Genomic DNA, 21,217 nt, shown 5'->3' on the forward strand with positions numbered 1-21,217 from the left:
TTGTACCTGAAAGGCACCGCCAGCAATTGGTGGTTAACCCTTATCCTGGAAGTTCGCAAACCCCAAGATTGGACCGCTTTGAAGAAGGAGTTCTACGCACAGTTCCTTCCTCCAGACTATGAGGAAGAGGTAAAGAAAGAATGGGATCGACTTTCACAGTCAGAGAACGAAACTGTTCCACGCTATGTGGATAGGTTTTGGGACGTTCTCTTGAAAGTCACTCCATTCAAGAAGATTGACGATTCGGACAAGATGCGCAAGTTTGAAGCAGGTTTGCATGAAGCCTTGCAAAAGACTATGAAGCTTTACCCTCGAAGTAATTTGCAGATACTTATGGAATCAGCCCGCATAGCTGATGGAATACATGACAAGGGTACTCCCAGGAAGATGGAGCAAAGCACTTACCATGCTAAGCAGAAGGCTCTCCATGAGCAGCCTACCTCTTCTACTTCTTCTCAAAAGAAGAAAAGAACCGCCTCCGAAGCAGAAGCAAAGCCAAATCAGCCCAAGAAAGGGAGATATCTCTCTCCTGCTGAGTTGCGAACATACATTAGTGAAGGAAGATGCTTCAAGTGCGGACAAGTTGGTCATATGAAGGGTGACTGTCCTACCAAACCTCCACAACCACCCTCTTCCAATGCAATCCCATATGTACAGGGAAATACAACCAAGGATGGAAAAGAAAGAGCTCTTCTCAAAGCATGGGGTAGTATCAACAACCAGCGGGCTCTTATTTTGTTTGACCCTGGTAGCACAGACAACTTCATCTCTACCAAGCTAGCTGACGACCTGAACCTGCAGCCCAATCGTTTCGGAGTCTCTATTCAAGTGCAATCTGCTTTCAAAGGGCAGAACTCAAACTCTACTCCAATCATAGGGAAGTTGAATCTAAAGGTCGACGACTACAAGGATCAAGAGTCTTTCTTACTAGCTTCACTTGAAGGATGCGATGTTATCTTGGGAATGCCTTGGCACTACAAGATGCATCCCATTCCTGACTATGTTCAGAAAACCTTATCTTTTGCTCATAAAGGAAAGGAGTATCTTGTACTTGTAGATGCAAGTGATTGGCGTATTTCTATCGCCAATCACATTGCCATCAAGAAAGAAATGAAAAAGTGTGTTTCAGCGTACTTGATTTTTGCAAGAGAGAGAGATGTGTCTGTTTCACAACTTTCTTCCTCTTTAGAGCAAAAAAGACTTAAGTTAATAGAAAGATATAAAGATTGTTTTGCAGATGAACTTCCAAATGAACTCCCACCTTCGCGACCTGAGGATCATACCATTGATTTGATCCCAGGAAGTTCTCCTCCAAATCAGCCCCCTTATCGAGTTAGTCTAATGCAGCAAGAGGAAATTCTCAAGCAGGTTAACGAACTTTTGGAGAAGGGCTTAATAAGGCCTAGTACTTCTCCATATTGTTCACCTGACTTGCTAGTACAGAAAAAAGATGGCACATTCCGCATGTGCATAGACTATAGATCTCTAAACAAGATCACAATCAAGAATCGATTTCCAATCCCTCGGATTGATGACATTCTTGATAAGTTACAAGGAGCCGGTGCCTTTAGTCGTATAGACTTGAAGAGCGGTTATCATCAAATCCGCATAGCTCCTCAGGATGTGCATAACACTTCATTTAGAACAACCTTCGGGTTGTATGAATTCTTAGTGATGCCTTTTGGGCTCACTAATGCACCAGCTACATTCAACAGAATGATGGATAGAATCTTCCACTCATACAGAAGCTTTACAGGCGTTTTCTTTGATGACGTCTTAATCTTCTCAGAGACGGAAGACGAACACTATAAGCATCTCGCCTTAGTGTTTGAAGAATTACGCAAACACAAATTATTTGTGAATGCTAAGAAGAGTGAGTTCTTTCTAAAAGAAATCCACTATTTGGGCCATATAGTATCTCACAACCAGGTGAGAATGGACCCTGATAAGATTCAAGCAGTTGTAGAATGGCCTACGCCAACTACAGTACATGATGTACGAAGTTTCCTTGGCCTCTGTTCTTATTATCGGCGTTTCATTCGAGCTTTTGCCGCGATAGCAGGTCCCCTCCATGACCTGACAGAGAAGCGGATTCCATTCCATTGGGGGTCTGGACAAAAACAAGCTTTCGAAAAGCTTAAGTATCTACTCAGTCACGGATTCGTTCTTACCGTCCCTGATCTTCGCAAACCTTTCGAGGTATACTGCGATGCATCTGGAGATTGTGTAGGAGCAGTTTTGAACCAAGAGGGTCACGCGATAGCCTATGAAAGTCGGCGCCTTAAAGATGCAGAGTTGCATGTCTCCATATACGAGAAAGAGCTAATGGCCGTAATTCATGCTCTTTCCATTTGGAAACACTATCTATTAGGAGCTGATTTTATTATCAAGACAGATCATCAAAGTCTTCGCTACTTCCTCACACAAAGAAAGTTATCAGAAAAGCAGATGAGATGGGCCAACTTTCTTTCAATGTTTCATTTTCAGATTTTACACACTTCTCGAACGAAGAATGCAGTTGCAGATGCTCTCTCCAGGCGTCCAAAGATCAGTGCACTAACAACAATTTATCATGAGGAACTAGAATCTCTCAGCGAGATGTATCCTCAAGACCCAAACTTTGCCACAATTTGGGCAGCTCTTCAAGCTGGTCACTCAAAGCCACCGTATTCTATTAGGGATAATACACTCTATCGTCAACAAGCAATATGCATAGCTCAGCCCTTACGACAAAAGGTGATGGATGAAGCACATAATTCTCCTTATGCTGGGCATCGGGGAATTGCTTCCACCACTAGTGCCCTCGAAAGGTATTTCTTTTGGCCAACACTCCGTGCGGACATTGAAAAACATGTACGTGAGTGTTTAGTATGCCAAAAAGTGAAATATGACAGACATAAAGTTTATGGCAAGCTTCAGCCGCTCCCTGTGCCTAACACGCCATGGGAAAGTATTGCCATGGATTTTATTACGGATCTTCCTAGATCCAAGAATGGAAATGATGCAATCTGGACTATAGTAGATAGGTTCAGTAAGCAAGCACATTTTCTTCCAGTAAAAAAAGACGATCAAAGCTGATCACATGGCTAGAATATTTCTAGCTCAGATTTTTAAACACCATGGATTGCCAAAGACTATTGTCAGCGATAGAGATCCCCGCATGACTAGTCTATTTTGGCAGGCATTGTTCGAAAACTTGGGAACTAAGCTTGATTTTTCATCAGCTTATCATCCTCAAACAGATGGTCAAAGCGAAATCGCTAATGCCACTGTTTTAGATCTCCTCAAGTGCTATGTTTCGGAACGACAATCCGAATGGGAACAATACTTACCAATAGTTGAGTTTGCGTATAATAATACCATACATTCCTCAACTGGTAAAGCCCCTTTCGAAATTATTTATGGGAAGCCACTCTTACTTCCTATTATGGTGACCAAAGAAAACATCTTCGCCGCAGATGAATTTGTGCGCAATATTGATATTGCCCATCAACAAGTAAGGCAAGCGATTCTTCGTACTCAAGAGCAACAGAAGAGAAAAGCAGACAAGCACAGAAGGAATCTCAATCTTGAAAAAGGACAATATGTCCTGCTTCAGTTTGAGAAAGCTAGATTGAAAAAGCGGGTCGGCAAAGGGAAAGTTGTCAAACTTTCCCATAGATTTTACGGCCCTTTCAAAATTACAGATAAAGTCAATGATGTGACTTTCAGATTGGATTTGCCTTCTAACTGGCGCATCCACAATGCTTTTCATGTCAGTCTCCTCCGACCATATGTTGGACCTCCTCCAGTGTCGCCCGTACAAGAAGATCCTCCAAAAGTCGAAGAGACTGAGGAAATCCTTCAACCTGAACAAATAATACACCACTCGGAGAGACAACTCAAGTCGGGGAGTCTACATCGAAAGTATTTAGTCAAGTTCAAGAATTACACTCCTTTAGATGCAAAGTGGATGACTGAGTCCGATCTCAAGGACTACCCTGACATCTTGCACAGTTATGTTGACGCTCTACAGTTGAGGTCAACTGTTTAGAACCAAGAGGGATGTAACTAAGTTAGACTTTGTAAATAATTAATTTATTTACGAGGAAAGAATTATCTAATTAGTTGTGTGCACACCAGAATAGACCTAGCAGTTCTAAGGCCTCAGGTGAGCCTAAATGCGGGCTAGAACACCTCAGAGGGACCTTAGCAGAAATTACCCTGAAGCCCTAGTGATTGGGAAATTGGGTCTTCAGAAAGGGGTAAGCAGTAGCCTCAGATTTTAGGCTCAGGAAAAATACGCGCGTCAGTACAAGCACATGAATGAGATGGGGTCCTTAGAACAGTGACCCTAAGGCTAATAAAGCTAATAAAGCCTTAGGGTAAGTTTCGTGAAATTAAATTTAACGGTCCGTGCCCGGGCGGGCGGCCGGACAAGTGTGAACAGTTAAAGGCGGTGCAGTGCCCGTGCGGCATTGCGCCGGCAGACCTTTGGTGTTCTCATAAAAGAATCATTGGTAGCAGTTGTTAGTTAGTTGCACATTTTTTTAATTAATGAGCTAGAAGTTTTTAAAGTCAAAAGTTGAATGGTTTTTAAGTTTTTAAAGTAAGTGTGCCAAGTGGCACACTTACCAATGCAAACTAACTCTCTCTCTCTCACTCTCACCCTCTCTCTCTTCCTAGCGTCCCCTCTCCTTGATGGCTATTTAGGAGCCCCCCCTCCCCCATTTTCAGGGCTGGCAGTGCACCTACCCCCCCTAATGTGAGCGTGCTCTACGCGGTGGAGCCCTCCATTGAAGCTTGAGAGCAGCCCCTTGCGACATATGTGGTAGCCTTGTGCTCCCATTGTCAAGAACAAGGGATCTCACAATCATAGACACCTTCTGGTGAAGTTTCATCGCGAGAAGCTGCCGTAGACGCTCTCTTAGTAGAGTGCGGCTGCTGTAATTCTCTGTTTTCAGCCCCTAATCACCTCGATTAGGGCTGTTTTCAGCAGACCAGCCATAGAAATTCTCTTCTCTCTCCTTATCCTAAGTCTACATCAAGTTTGGCGCGATTCCATCGCGAAGAAGACCTCTGTTTCGGCATAGGGGTGTGCACAGGTAAGAATTTCAGGTTATGTGCAGAAAATTACAGCAAGCATGTGCGTGTGCATTTTGCTTGTTTCTCTTTTGTGTTCGATGCATGAATGAATGAGCATGAAGGCAACACATAACGGAAGATGGACTCTCCTCTGTGAGAGCTTCCGATGAGCTGTTTTGGAAGATAGACTCTCTTTTTGAGAGCTTCCAACCAGTCTCGCAGAAGATGGGAAATCCTCTAAGCAGAAAGAAAGTGGAAACACTTTCTCAATCAGTAGTCAGAACAGAACAGAAGAAAGAATAGAGGACGGGCGTATGCCCCGTTCCTGTGCTTGTAAAGATTCTCCCTTAGTAATAAAGATATTCTCTTTATGGGGGGGGACCAATCCATCTTCTGGTCCCCAATGGAGTGTCAAGTTTTCTCTCTCCCTCTAATTCTCTTGAGTATTTGAAGTGCAATTAAACGTCAGTTTACGCTTCCGTATTTTTGTGACATCGTTGGTATAAACTTCGCCATTTTTGTGAGTCTATCGACCACAACCCAAATAGCGTCATTGCCCCGACTAGTATTTGGCAAACCAACGATGAAGTCCATGGAAATACTCTGCCACTTGGCATCTAGGATTTCCAATGGATGTAGCAGGCAAGCTTTCTTAAGGCGCTTTGCCTTATTGACCTGACACTGAGCGCATCTCTTCACATAGCTCTTTATGTAAGAGCGCATCCTTGGCCAATAGAATATCGCTTGACCAAAGCCAAAGTTCTCTGAATGCGTGGGTGCCCAGCACTAGGAACATCGTGGCATTCGCACAAAATCCTTTGTCGAACCTCATCAATTTCCGGCACACAGACTTTACCATTTTTGAACAATAGTCCACCTCTTATGGAATATTGTCGTTGTCTTGTCTCTCCAGCATAACTCACTTGGGTCTGCGGATCACCCAAGCCTGTACACGAGTCATGCCCCGCTTGGACCTCGTTCCATATCTTGCCAAAATGGCTATCGGAACGACATAGCCCTCGGAGAGAGAGATAGAAATCCGTCGAGTTTTCAGCCATAGACAAGGCATTAACGTCAGGAATCCTGCTAAGTACATCGGCAACTCGATTGCTGGATCCTTTTCTATAACGGATCTCAAAGTCAAACTCTTGCATAAGCTCAACCCCATCTAGCCTTTCGGCCTCTGAGATCACCCTGATCACAGACACAGCGTAAGGAGTGATGATTTGTCCATGCAACAAACGTAGAGCCATACAAGTAGTGTCTCCATTTCCTCAAGGCGTGAACTACGGTGTAAAGCTGCTTCTCATACGTTGGATAACGCATCTCGGCGTCAGAAAGTTTCTTACTTTCAAACGCATCAGGACGTCCATCTTGGTATGACGCCGCACCAATGGCATAATCACTAGCATCCGTTTCAACCACAAATGGTTTGCTAGGATCCACAATGTGCAATATTGGAGCAGTAGTCACCAAGTGCTTTAGTGTCCGAAAGCTCTCGTTGAGACGCACAACAGGGGGATTACCTTTACGATGAGGACCCAAAGTCTTCGGCCCTTTCACCCCTCCTTTTGAAAGTTGCGTAAGCGGAGCAACAACTTTAGAGTAATCCTTGATGAATTTGCGAAAGAATCTTGTAAAGCCTAAAAAGGACTTTACTTGGCGCACATTCTTTAGAATGGGTCAATTTCGCACTTCATCCAATTTTTCAGGGTCGATGCAAATTCCATCGCGAGTAATAATGTGACCCAAGTACAGAAGCTCTTTCTTGAAGAATTCACACTTGGAAGCCTTAGCATAAAGCTACTCAGTTCTCAGTACTTCGAAAACAGCGCGTATATGTGCTCTAAGTGTTCAGAAAAACTTCGGCTGTAGATCAAGATATCATCGAGAAATACAACAACGAAGCTGCCTAAAAATGGTCTGAACGGATCATCCATCATCTGCTAAAACATAGCTGGAGCATTGGTCAAACCAAAGGGCAAGACCAAAAACTCATAGTGACCATAACGCGTATAGAAACCTACCTTAGGAATATCTTCCAGTTTAATCCGTATTTAATGATAGCTTGATCGCAGGTCTATCTTTGTAAAATACAACGCTCCATGCAGCCGATCTATCAGATCGTCCATGCGTGGGAGCGGATACTTATTCTTGACAGTGAGCTTATTCAACCCTTTGTAATTCACGCAGAAGCACATAGTATTATCCTTCTTTCGAGAAAGTAACACTGGCGCTTCCCACGGGGATTTACTTGGCCGAACAAAACCCTTCTCGAGATAATCTTTCAGCTGCCGCTGAATCTCGTCCTCCTCGGTTTTATTAAACCGATAGGGTTGCTTTGAGAAGGGCTGACTACCAGCCATCAACTCAATGCCATGATCTACTCCTCTCGAAGGCGGCAAGCGAGGAGTAGATCATGAGGAAAACATCCTTGAAATCAGTCATGATTTCCCGGATAAGGTTGGATTTGTCGGAAGTTCAACAAAAGAACACGAAACATTTTTACGAAATTCAATGACAGAAGTACCAAGCACTAATGAATCAAACCAAGCAGATGGTACACAATGATAAAAGTCAACATCAGAAGACTTTGTATCTTTATACATTTCTAAAGCAGTAACAACTGGTATTGCAAAACCATTATTTACAGAAATCTGATTACAAAGAGACACATATACATGAGGCATGTCCTGCTTAACAAAAACAAGAGAGTGATGTACATAGTCTATATACAATGAGTTTTGTTTATCATAAAACCATGGAATTCCTAAAATAACTTCTGCTCTGTCCAGGCGCATGATGTGGAAATCCAGGTTCTCTTTGTAATCAGCTAGCTCGAGCGACAAATCTGGAACCATCCGATTCCATACATCCGTATCCTCGCCACGAGTTATCTTCATGCGATACTCATGGTCACTGTCCCGCGTCCGCATGCTCAGTTTCTCCACCAATTTTGCATCCACAAAATTGTGTGAGCTTCCATTATCAAGGAGTATGGTCACGTCGTCACCATTGATCTTTCCGGGGACACGGAGAAGATCGTGCTTATCAAACACTTTGGTGCGAAAAGTACAATTAGTGCATGAACTTTGTGCTAAATGATGGATTTTAACTTGAATGACATCAGAGTTACTTGAGATCTCGTGAATCTGAACCGAAGGACGGCCTTGCGATTTCTGTCTCCTTCTTGGGGCAATCCTTGATTTGGTGACCTGTCTGGCCACATCCGAAGCAAGCCCCCTTCTTCACTGCATCAGCAACAACTGAAGCATTTTTGGCTTTCTTCTTCTCCCGAGAAGATCTCGGCAGTGATTTGGACTTTTGCTGTAATCAGGGTCGCTTCCTCGGAACGCCCTCACCGGATTGATGGTCTGAAATTCTTTTCTTCTCATAATTTGCTCCATTTATCAAATGGAACGTCTTAGCCTTTGCCACTGCATCCTAGACGTTAGTCGAGGCTTTGTCCTTAATTAAGGCTCAACGATAATCCTCGTGTAATTCGAGCAGGTACATGTGCACAGCGTGTGTAGAATCCACCTTGCAGAAGGTGAGCGCCTCTTTGAAAGCTGTTGTATACTTATCAAAAGATAGAGCTTTCATCGAAGACTCTGCAATTTGGCGTAAGCTTTCAAAGGATCCAATTTGACAAAATCCCTCTTAAATTTCACACAGAAATCAGCCCACGTCGTAGACTTCTCTGTCATGTCGCGCCACCAAGTAAGCGCCTTACTGCTCAGATAGAGAGGAATCGTCTGAATCCTCCGTTCATCATGCTCCCCATGGAGAGTAAAATACGTGGTCCACTGATGCAGCCAGTTATTTACGCCGGTTTCGTACATCCCTTCTTCTCCCCTGAGAAATTTGTGGTTTTGTACGGAATCGTGGCAGTTGGAGCACCCTGTGAACGCTTAAAAGCAGCAACCTGCGTCCGTAGTTGTTGGAGATGGGTTTCACCCTCGGAAATACGCGCAGTCGTCGACTGAGTCATATTTTCCAAAGCGGTAAGTTGGGAACTAAGCCCTTGCACGACCCCTTCGAGAGAGGCCAAGCGAATGTTCGTCTGAACGTTCACGTTTTCGAGAGCGGTAACACGCTGGTCGAAGCTCTGGAAGGTACTTGTAATCCATGTGTATAGAGCATGCGTGAACGGAATTTGAACATTACCTGGTGCATCATCACGCTGCACATCCAAGCTAGAGGAATCCATGGCAAAGTGAGTGAAAAACTGGAAGTTTCATGTGAAACTTGGTCTTTTCTGCGCTTTTCGATCGCGAAAAGTTGAACTCCGAAGAGCGCTACGCATCGGCGTACGCGTCCGAAAGCAAGCAGGTGATGGCGAGGGAGCGGGAGCGGGTGAGAGAGAGGAGCTGCGGGAGAGAAACAGAGGGCTGAAAACTGAGTTTTGCTGCCAAAACTTACTCTCTGTAAGAGATTTTTAACAGCCTGCAGGTTTCATACTCTCTTAAAAAACTCGTCCAGGCCCTTTTTTAAAATAACTCAAGTGTCCTTGGCCAATTAAATAAAAGGCCACTTGGTAGAGTAAAAAAAAACAAGGCAGCGTGTTTTATAAATAACAGCGCAAGGCCTAAAGGCTACCAACGTAATAAAAATTAGCGAGGGCTGCGAATATTGCCGACGCGTGGAGAGAGAAGATGAGCGCGGTACAAATGGGGGGGCTTGTGAACGCTTGTGCACCACACGCGACAAGCATATAAGGGAAAAGCCACGCTGTCTCTTCCCTCCACGTCAGCTGGATCCCCACGCTCTCTCCGTCTCTTCCCTCCACATCAGAAGAACGAGCAGCCCCTTGCTTACAGGAGAGAGGTACTGTGTGTGTGTGTGTTGCAACTCCATACAGAGAAACATAGAGAGTCAGAGTAAGCTGAATTTCATAAGTTTTTTGAAAATTTGACAGGCAAGATGTTTAGTTCTATGATTTTTCATCGAAAATTAGTGATCCCACCAGTCAAGTTACTGATTTTTGTAAAAAAAAAAGGTGAAAAACACATTAAATTCCACCCGCACTCACGCTAATAAGAAGAAAGACGATTAATTGAATAGCCAATTTATAAAAATTTGCATGAAATAAAGATTATCCGACTTAAACCAGTCCGTAGGTTTGCACACGGTCCTTCGCGCAGCCAAGCGGGCTCTGATCCATAAAACAAAAGGAGAGAATGGAACTCCCAGCTACACGGACCGCCTACAGACACGCGTCGGATGAACCACCTGACCATAGCCACCATCTTGCAGCTACCCCGTGCTGGGGACGTAGACGTGCACCTGTAAGACCGAGCGTCCCATACCACCCGGCCTCACCTCCTCGAGGTGACCTCGCGCACTCCTAGCCTCACGGGCTAACCACTGGCGCTTTGCCAATGGGGGTCGATAACTGCAAATGAGGCCTTGGCGTCCCTTTTATAATAATGGTTGGCTAGGTTCACACTACGTCCGCCCGGACACTGGATGCCCATCCCGACGGCGTCTGGGCTAGATCCCCTCTCCTAAGAGCGGGACATAACACCAGGTGTCAAGTCTGTGTTATCTGAAGTCTTTTATTCCAATTCAGTTGTCTGTCTGAATTGTCAACATCTGCTCTTCTGAGGTCTGATTCTATTCGTGTGATCTAATTTGAGATGTGGCATTTGACTTAGAATCTTTAACTATAGAATAGCTGTCAAGTGACCATCTCATTCCATTTCGGCGATCACGGTGGTGAGCTAAAGCTCTTGACAAGAACCAGTCTCTCACTTAGAATTCAGAGTCAATAAGCTCTTTGCAATGCCTTCACGTTGTCTAGTGCGAGGGAGGAAAGCTACTACAGTGCTTGCTGAGGATACAATACCTTAGGAATCGGAGCAGGTTTACGATGAGGAGCATTCACGTTCCTAGGATGAAGAAAATGATGCCAATCCAAGTAGAAGAGGGGCCGAGGAGCATCGAGCCTCTGAACACTCAACGCATTCATGAAGACGACACTCAAAAGAGAGGTGAAGGACTCTCTCAATTACATTGCTCTCGACATTCAGATTGGAAGGGCGAAGTGAAAGTTCATACTGATGCAATTGATACCAGCAGGCATAGGTATAGTAAACGAGACCACGATCGCACACAAAATCTGGTCGAGGGAAGGAGTGTGACACAGTTATAGAGACTGATGAAGACTACCATGTCAAACGAGATGGCAAGCATATATTGAGTATGAGAAGTCCAAACGATGGGAACGAAAATCAGATCACCATGCAAAATCAAGACATTGGGAGAGGTCCAGTGACGTGAAGATAGCATTTTCCACTTTTAAAGGCAGTTGAAGAGATGACCTTGTGGTTCCCATCCAGGCGTTTCAGCAATATGTTGATTTGAAAGTTATCGATGAAGATGATTAGGCTGAGTATTTTTCTCAGACATTGAAGGATGCAACGCAAAAATGATATTACCATTATTGACCTTGCAAACTCAGTACTTTTAGTAAGCAAGAATGCTTTCTTATTGGAATACAATGAGCTTTGCAGTTGCCCACAAGATCTAAAGCTTCCTTCATCACTCCTTCTAGAGGCTCATAACCTTTTAAGTGAAGATCCTTTTTGAAAGTTTTGTTTTTTAGACCTTCAATAAAAAGCACTGGTAATCGGTCTTGTTGTGGTACCTTCTCGCGGTAGGCATCTGTCAAGGCATTGTTTGAATCTCAATGAGGCTTCCTTCACCTTCTCGTTAACGTTTTTTTTGAAAGTATATATCTGTGACACAATGTTATGCTTATTCCTCATTTGAAAAATTATTTTGCAAACTCCGTTAAGAGATTCTGTATCGTGGCAAAAACTTTTCTATTCAGTGATTGGAACCTAGTGAAGCTATCCCTTCCAACGTTAAGAGGAATCCTTTGTATTGGGTACACTTTCTCTGCTCTCAAGACTTGCTTTAAAAGAGATAAAATGCATGAGGATCTCCCAATGCACCATATTTCTCGATCACGCATTTTGCTACTTGGGATGGTCCAATTTCCGTGGTCCAACCACATATCTTATCATTTTTGGTTCTCTCTCAAAGACATCTCTCCATATTTGTCGTTTTGGAGAGAATCCTGGTGGGATCCTCTCTATCACACACTTTGGCATTGTTTCTGGAACTCTACTTCTGAATCGTGGTCCTCTTGACATCATTACGGTAGTATAACCACCCGTTTGGCTTAATGGGTTAGGAACTACACTCCCTTGAACAAAAGTACTTGATGTTTGTGCCACAAAAGTGATGATGTGGCCTGGCCTAAAGGACAGAGCCTGGACAGAAGGGTCTAGAAACTCTACATGCACATGTGTGTGGCAATGCAAGTATTGTGGGTAGCAGTACACTAGCACCATTACTCGGGTAATCAAGCATTTGACAGGCATTGGGTGCATTAATGAATGTGGTCCATGTGATAAAATTCCGTTGCTTGTGAGGGACCAAATGATTGAGGAATGTTGTCTTGCAATGAGTGGTGCAAGTAGTGTGAAAGGTGGTTCGACTATGCATGATGCTCTACATGATGCTTTCATCGGAGAGGATAGCCTAGGTATTGTCACGTGTGCACTTCACTTGCGCCACGTGGACGAGCTTCTGCTATAGTCTAGCGTCAGTCGTAGTCTAGTGTAGGACCTAGCCTGGCACTTTGTGAGCCTCTAGCAAGACGAGCATGTCCAAGCTGGTCATAGTTGCATACCCTCACTTGCATTGTCAAGTCACTTAGGCATACGAACAATCACTTAAGTCATTTGTTAATAATTGACTTTGACACGACATTTATTAAAAGTAGGTATGGCAAATGGCTAGAGGACCTATAAAAGAAGCCCTTGGGCACCAAAGTCAAGCAGAGGAGCAGTAGAAGAGCCTCTTAGTAGTACCAGCGCTTGGGTAGCCATCAACCAGCGTTTTCCCCGGCAACATCAGCGATTTACCATCAGCATTCAGCCCTACCCTCACCGTCGATCTCAGCCTCATCGTCAACAAATTCCTAGCGCTTTTGCGTTCAGTCATAGCCTCGCTGTACGAGCATCTCTACCAAGCATCGTCGTTGTCGTCGCAGTCGCAGTACCCTCAGCGTTTTCAGTTTTCAGCCCATAGCCTCTTCAATGTTTTCAGTTTTCAGCCCATCGCCGTCCCCGGTGATAGCAGATCAAGCCACAGCCTTGCCGTCATCGTCACAGTACCAAGTATCTACAGCCTTCAGGCGGGCGTGGATCTGAAACATTGATCTTACTACAAAAATGAAAAACACTTTTAACTTCTTCTTTAGCTTCAACCAGCAATGTTAATGACTTTCAGGTACTTCTTTTCGACCCTTCTTTCTTTTTGGTAGCTAGAAGTAGTCATAGTCTGTATCAAGAAAGATTTAAGTTTTTAGCTAAGTCTAATTTGAAGAATTTGCATGTTTTTCGTGATGGTCCTAGTCGTTGGGCTTCTTTTAAAATGTCTTAGTTAGTACTCATTACACAAGTTCTTCCATAAAAGCCCTCAATCGTTTGAGGCGTTTAAGGAAAAAACATCTTGTGGTAGATCGTCCTTTAAGTCCGGTTCATACCTCTCAAGTTATTTATGTTATTTATAGTATTCATGATAGTTCTATGATGTATGTTGGCCAAACCTTTCGAACAGCTTTTGTCCGTTTTCAAGAACATGTAAGAGAAGCGAGAAAAGTTCAAAGTAAGAGCACCGTACGTGAAAGTGCGAAACCCTTGTATGTGGCAATAGCAAAACATGTCTTTGAGTCTTTCTGTTGTTTTTCCATTGAGCATATAGAGGGTAATTTTAGGAACTCTAAAGAGTTCTATAAATTAGCGTGGCCTCGGGAGTTGTTTTGGATGAGAACTTTGCATACTTTTTTCCCTGAAGGTTTCAACTTGGAAGGAAAGTCTTCTTTACGTAAAAATAAGACAATTTACCATAAGAAACCTATACTTTGGCGAAGGCATCCCAAACCCGAGTTACTTCTCCCTTCAAGTCAGTTCAAAAGAACTTGGATTCCTAAAGGTTCTTGTTCAGATCCACCTTCTATCCTTGAAATCAATCCAGTTGTCTTGCACAACACTGTTTCTAGTAGAGTACGAGGTCTCCTTAGGGCTTCAATCTCTAGAATTGAGAGTGATGGCCCTTCTAACCATAGAATTTTTGCTTATAGGGATTTCAAACGGAGATTGATTTACCTATCTAGAGCCATGGAGTTGGGTTCTTTTTCGTATAAATTATTTGAAAGGTATAATATGAGGATCCTATTTAAGCTCTTGTATACCCTTGAAAACTACTCTTATGAAGATTTGGAGCTAAGAGAGTCTCATAGTACTCAACTTCGAGTACTGCTAGGCAAATTTCTGAAGTCCAAGTGTCCTAGTGTGAAAAATCCCTTGGTTGGAAAGAAAGATTTGTTGATAACTATCTTTACTTCCCCTGACTTAGACAAGATTGGATTAAGCTCTATTTTGAGATCTCAAGAAGCTTTGGATGCTCTCCCTCCTTGTGTGAGAAAGGTGTGGAACCATCCCGTCGTAGCTTTCAAATATGTAAAAACTTTAGGACAAAAAGCTTTCAACTATAGTGACATCGGACGTAATCTTAAAAAGCAAGAAAGGCTAGCAATTTCAAGTATTGATTGCCCTTGTAGTAAAACTGCCTTTTCTTTTATGGAAATGGAGCTTTGCGTCATGTAGCTACTGCCGATTGTTCTATTTTTCCTTTGGATTCCTTGAAAGACCTTTTCTCAAGAGGTACAAAATATTGGCTTTCTTCCTCAAATGACTCTTGTCTTTTCAAAGCCATAGAGAAAGGAATTTCTAGTTTTGTAGTAAAGTTTGAGGAGGCTTTAGGAGTTCAAGGTGTTTTTACCCATTGGAAGTCTTTAGTCCTCAAGAAAGCTTCTTTGAAATTAGCATCTTGCTCTAGGAACGTTTCTTGAGGAAGGAACAGCTTATCTTGTTCTGATTGTGATGCTCTTAGGAAATGTCATCATTATTTTGTATTCTCTTACGTAGATAAGTGCTCTAATAACTTTGTTGTTACGTGCAAAAAATTCTATTTAGAATGCTTGTTAGGTGAAGTAAACTCTCAGACTTACAATGATTGTGATCTTTCGATGCAAGAGGTTATCTTGAAACATCAAGACTTTTGCAAGTCTTTTGGTTTCAAGTGCCAACCTAAATTACCTTTTTTTATATACTGTTTGGAAGTTCCACAAGAATCCTATAAAGCCTAGATTTCTAGATGCTTCTTGTAACACCTCTTTGACCGAGGTTTCCAAATGGCTTAGTTATTGTTTCAAAGCCATTTTACCTAGCGTAAATGAATTGTGGAAAAATATGCTAAAGGAAGCAGACGTACCTACCGATTTAAGTTGGATTTTAAATGATTCAGTAGGTGTGATTCCTGTTATAAAGTTTTTGAACTCTTCAAGAAGTCTTAAGGAGAAATCTTCTCCTTTATGTCTCCAAACTTTTGACTTTACAATGCTATATACGAAGCTAAATTTGGAGGACCTTAAATTTAGAGTCAAGTCTCTTATTTCAAAAGTTTTTGCGTACGAGTTTGAGAAGGATAGGTACAAGGTATTGCTAGTAGAAAAGTAAGCCTTGAACTTTGACTTCTTATGGCTGAAAAGTAAGAATGTAGATGTAGACAAAGGAAGAAAGAGATTCACCAGGATTGTAGATGACATTGACATCATATCTTGGTTAGATTTTCTTTTGGACAATTTATATATAACCATCGGCGACTCTCTTTTCCTTGAATCGATATCCCTATGGACACCAATTGTGCAGTTTTTCTTTAATTTCTGTCTTTTTACTTTTGAGTTTGATTTCATGGAGCGTCTTGTCCTTGCTAACACTTGCACAATATTTTTGCACAAGTTATGCAATGTAAAACGCTTTGTAGATGATCTTTTTGTTCTCGACGTTCCTTCTTTTCAAGATTTTATGTACTTGAATTCGAGTTTTGTAGGCGGAGAAATTTATCCTAAGGAGTTTTGTGAACTTAACTGTATCACAAATAGCGATTGTTGTGCCTTTTTTTAGACCTTAAGATTTTTCAGACTCCCTTGGGATTAGAAGTAGATATCTATGATAAGCGCCTCGAACCAGAATATGCCAATCCAAATATCATTTGTATGCCTTACATTTCTTCACATTTCTTCGAACATTTTTCTTTTAGCTAAGTACGGTGTCATTTGCTCTCAACTATTTAGATTTTCTCGTCTTTGTTCTAGTAAACCTGCTTTTGTTGTTCAATCTTGCCATCTTATTTCTTTACTAGCTGAAAAAGGATACTTATTCAAAAGAATCATGAAAAACGTTCGTTCATTTTTACATCGTAGTAAGTTTATTTTTAATGTTTCTTCCTTTGGAATGCTCAAGATATCAATAGTAAATTCAATAGAAGTGGGGAGCTAAAAAGCCCACTTTTTGTTTGACTTAATAACACCTTATGTTTGATCTACACATCTTTGATCTTTCTCGGCCAAGAAAAAATTCCAATGTTGAAACTTCGTTGTTCAGTTCTTCACATCTCTAATGTGCTATGGGTTGTACCTTTAAGATTTTAATAGGTGGATCTGATGCAACTAAAGATGGTAGATGATCCTAGCCAAGAGGAGAGGACAGGCATATCAAAGACTAGCAGGCGGAGATCTCGAGAGACTTACATAGAGAGCTTGAGTGTGGATCGTCATGTGACCCGGTCACGTGCACAAGCTCTCAGCATTCCTTTACGCCTTGTAGGTAGATCCAGAGAATGCGAGACGGGAGAGCATTCGTAGGGGGAAGCTCCTTGTTCGCACCAATTGAAGGCGTGCAAATGAAGCTACCGAGCTCATTCACACCGAGATTCCTGAGTCAGATGAGGCGGCTTTACAAGAGCCTGTGCCGGATGCCACTGTTGCTGAGCTGGAGTATGATGAGGAGAGCAATGTCCTTGATGATGGAGGCATGCTCGCTTCAAACGACTCATCTTCTGCATCTGATGATGCATTTGACTCTTGAGGCTCCATACTTCTTAGGATGCTTCAGAGAGGAGGCTTTAATTGATTTTAGACTCGCCATAACGGACATTGGATTTATTTCGGATGTAGTGTTTCTTGTTTTGTTTGTATGTACTTCTAGCATATCCCATGGACATGGTTCGAACTTTGTAGTTTGTTTCATCATTGATGCAGAAGATGAGTTTGTCTATCTTTTCATGCTATGTTGTAACTTGTTTTAGTGTCTAGCTTGCTGCTTGTGTTTTCAGCATTGTACAATGTTATTATAAGTCCAACAGGTCGGTCGGTTGAGGTCCATGAAAAATTGAATAAATGCACGGTTGTTTACAAATGGTATGTATTGATTATGTACCTAAAAGAGTATTCGATATAGAGGTATGTCCCTTACGTTTGGATACCGTACTTTACCTGACGTACCTTTCCACCTTGAACCTTTCTGAGTGGTCCAAGTCAAAGGGAACTAATTTAATAAGTTGTACCAACTTATGGTACCCTTCGAGGGGCCTAAAACGTAAAAATAAAAGCAAGAGCCAAATTGCGTAAACAGTTGATGACATGGTAGGCTGTACGAACCGCCGCAAAATGTGTCGCGATTTGCACCAACAGCTTGCCATGTTAGCAACTGTTTACGCAATTTGGCTCTTGCTTTTATTTTCATGGCTTTAGGCCCCCTCGGTCGGGGTATGATAAGTTGGTACAACTTATTAAATTAGTTCCGTTGACTTGGGCACTCAGAAAGGTTCCATAAGTTGGATAAACTTCTTCAGCTCCAAGAGTTTCTAGGCCCCTTTCTTCGGGTCGTGTCCTTTAGGCCATGCCACGTCACCACTTTGTGATAGTTTTGAGATCCCGATGATCTTGTAGCTTCAGTTTTCAAAAAATGTGCATGTCACGAGACTCGTTGAATCCAGTTCTTCCCACAGCTTGTGTCTCAAATCTTTGTGTATTGGTCAGCCGGTGCCAAGTTGTCATTCATTCAATATGCATTGAAGGTATCATCATTTTTTCATGAAAAGATCGAGTTCACTAAGTATGATGGTAAGATGGATGCAATTGTCATTTTTTCTTGGTTACATCAATGGAATTCTCATTTGAAAGTTGTTTGAAAGAGTGAAAATCATAAGGTTCCACTAGTCTCTATGCATTCCATGGATGGTGCTATTATCTAGAAAAAGAATTAATGAAGGAGGGGTTGGCTGCACACAAGGTGGTCAAACTTCTCGCCTAGTGTCCCCTTTCACATATAATCAGGAGGAATTCCAAGTGGATCTTAAGGTGCACTTCTTGCCTCTGAAGAGATTGAAAGAGGACTTTTGGACTTTGTCACAAAGTGTTAAACCTGTGATGCCTTATGCTAATTGAGTATGATTCATCCTCGACAGACTCCTTCAAGACCATTGGTAGTGGTAATGGTAAAGCCACATTCTTCGTCTCACGATTCAGACACATCTAAGGAAAAGAACAAGAATAAGGAAAGAACAAGGACACGAGCATAGAAAAGAACAATGCTTGGATGAGCATAGACTCACAAGAGAAAATTCCACAAAACATTCTAGGAGGTAGAATCATCAAAGATGAAGTTGCACAATAGGGGAAGGATTGTGGGTGTTGTCATTGCCATGTCTTAAGACACATTAAGGAGTGTCCAAAATTTAGCTCTGGTTCCTCATCGACTAGCGAGCCTAGTGCTCAAGCTTGTGCGAGCATGTGATTGTCTGACCCACTGTGTCATTGCAGATACACTCGGTGCAGGTTCAATAGATACACTTGGGCACTGGCAACTTCGAGGGACTTTTCAATAAATATCTTAGAATATTCCCCAATGCAAGTATGAAAAGGTCTCTTGGGCCTCATTTCTTAGTGTGTGGAGAAGAAGAAGGTAGGAGAAGTAGAAGCAGCAGACTGAGATCTTCAACCTGGGCGTCCTACTTTCTCAGCATCCCCCTGTGTTTTGGGATCAGCCCTATTCATCCAGCCAGCCATTTCAGCCTATCATCTAGCCAGCCACTGTGACCCTCTAGCAACCAAGAAGAAAGTTTTCGCCTCATATTTACCTGCTTTTTTGGAGGCTGTAGTCAGCAGGGACTGCAGCCTTGCCCTTGCGTCAGGTCTGTCGCATACATGTTGCCAAAACCAGCCCTTTTGTCTGTGTTTTTGCAGCCTTGCATCAGACCTTAGATCTGCTAGCAATCAGCCCCTTTGTTACTGCCAGATCATTGCCGAAGGAGGCCAAAGAAGCTGCAGATTCACTTTAGTCCATTAGATCTCAGTTTTTAGCTGTGAAGACGAAGTTTTCAGCCTAGTAGACACAAGATCTAGCCCCTAGAAGGAGACATAGCAGCTAGAGTACGTGTACTATATTGAAGATACACGACTTGATGTATAGTATGCAACGTTGATAAACGTGTAAGTTTTTTTGAACCTTAAAAAGTTTGTATAAGAACATTATGGATGGCCCGTACAAACATAAAAGTGAGCTCTGTTATTTTTAGTTGCTGTAGCAAGAGTTTTTTTAATGGTTGAGTGTTAGTACTAACTTTTAGGTTTCGAATCTCAATCTTTGGTTATTGAAAGCAGATTCTGATTAGGAATTTTTGTACCATGCATTGTAGTTCATGATACATTGGGCTATGCAAGAATATTTTGTAAAAAAAAACCACGTATTTCAATGGATAAAAGCTTGATTTGAAGTTCCTGAATGATGCTAATGCTGACTCGCTCTTTTGTGCTGGATAGGGGATGATCTTACTCTGTTTGTAAAGCAGAACCTTTTACCACCTGTGAACCTAATGAGCTCTGAAAGTTTACGAAGTTTAAGAGAAGATGGGCGACCTATAGCTCTTGCAATTCTAGATAATGATTCATCTGAACAATCAGAGTCATTCGTCAAAAAGCTAAAAGCTGCGGCTCCTGCCAACCGTGCTTTTCTCTTCGCTTATGTGGATTCACGTAAATGGCCTTCTTTTGTTGATTCTTTCAACATTGATGTGAAGCCAGGGGTTCCTGCCTTTATTGTTTGGAATGGTGACTCCACCTATTTTTTGGTGAGTGTTCTCACTTTTTTGTTTATGTTTAGTCTCTGAAGTTTCTTCCTAAGTGGAAGCTTCTTTTGATGTTGCAGAGTGCTGAAAACTATGATTTTGGTGGTGAAAGAGCAGAATCTTACATAACATTCTTTCTACAAGAGTACAAGGAAGGAAAAGCCAAGCAGCTGAATATGAAAGGACCCTCTTTCACAGACTTTCTCTGGTCTCTTATCAGTATGAGGAGCGTGTACATTCTAGTACTGATAGTCGCAGTCTTCTTTTTGGCCCAAAGCATGTTGAGGTCAGAATCGACCGATGGTCGAAAAGGGCAGCTGCATCAAGAAGATGACAATGATGGTTTAGAAACACACACAAGCCTTTCAAGTCATCGCGGTGCAGAGGGCAATTTCAATGACCCACATGGCACCATCAAGGAGGATTAGCTCTGAATTTTTTGGAGTTCGAACCACATCTGAGCGAGACTGTCCGTTTGATACCAGTATTGTCATTCTAGAGAGGTTTTTGGCAGAGAGCCTTATTTGCCTAGCTTTAAACAGATATGCGAAAGATGCCCCAGATGCCACTCATACTCAGCAATCGGCTTATGCATATGGTGTACAGAACATGATTAGACGTGTTAGTGGCATTTGTTCCAGGCCTCTTATATGCAATAGGTTACTCTCATAGATTGAGTCAAAACGTCATCTGGATCTGTGGATCAAACAGGCTGTCTTAAGTACTATTGATAAAGATGAACATGAGCATCAGCTCTCTTTCTTTTTGTTGAAAGAGCAGCTGTTATGTGTGTTTTGACAGCCTAAGGCTATCTCCTTGTGAAGTAAGCAAGCATTTGGTATGGTATGGCAAGAATTACTCTTGAATTTTGTTGAACATTTTGCAGGTATTATGAGATATTGAAAGAGGGACGAGTATTTAAATGCCCTCCCTTTCATATCCAAGTAGAGGCCTTCATACCCTTGTTCAAATTCCAAATGCTCTTGTTGGCCGTGTCTTTCTCCTCATGATTGAGGAACTTGTTGGCAAGGATATGGACTAAGCCTCGATCTATTGACCCTACTTAACAGGTGCAAACCCGCTAGTTCCCATTTTCATAATTCACGTG

The 21,217-nt window shown here is 42.4% G+C and overlaps 1 protein-coding gene across 1 annotated transcript in view; it reads left to right on the plus strand.

Moving 5' to 3' along the window:
* Nucleotides 1-20,955, plus strand: part of PDIL5-2 (PDI-like 5-2) — a 34,229-nt gene extending 13,274 nt beyond the window's left edge. The window contains exons 4-5 of the mRNA XM_086494229.1: nucleotides 19,805-20,112; nucleotides 20,190-20,955. Of these exons, the coding sequence (XP_086350355.1) occupies nucleotides 19,805-20,112; nucleotides 20,190-20,537 (656 nt within the window). The 3' untranslated portion in view covers nucleotides 20,538-20,955. The remainder of the gene's footprint in view (nucleotides 1-19,804; nucleotides 20,113-20,189) is intronic.
* The last annotated feature ends 262 nt before the right edge of the window (nucleotides 20,956-21,217 follow it).

The sequence above is a fragment of the Adiantum capillus-veneris genome, chromosome 21, assembly GCF_014529385.1.
Source record: "Adiantum capillus-veneris isolate H3 chromosome 21, ASM1452938v2, whole genome shotgun sequence".
In the NCBI taxonomy this organism is placed as follows: Eukaryota; Viridiplantae; Streptophyta; class Polypodiopsida; order Polypodiales; family Pteridaceae; genus Adiantum; species Adiantum capillus-veneris.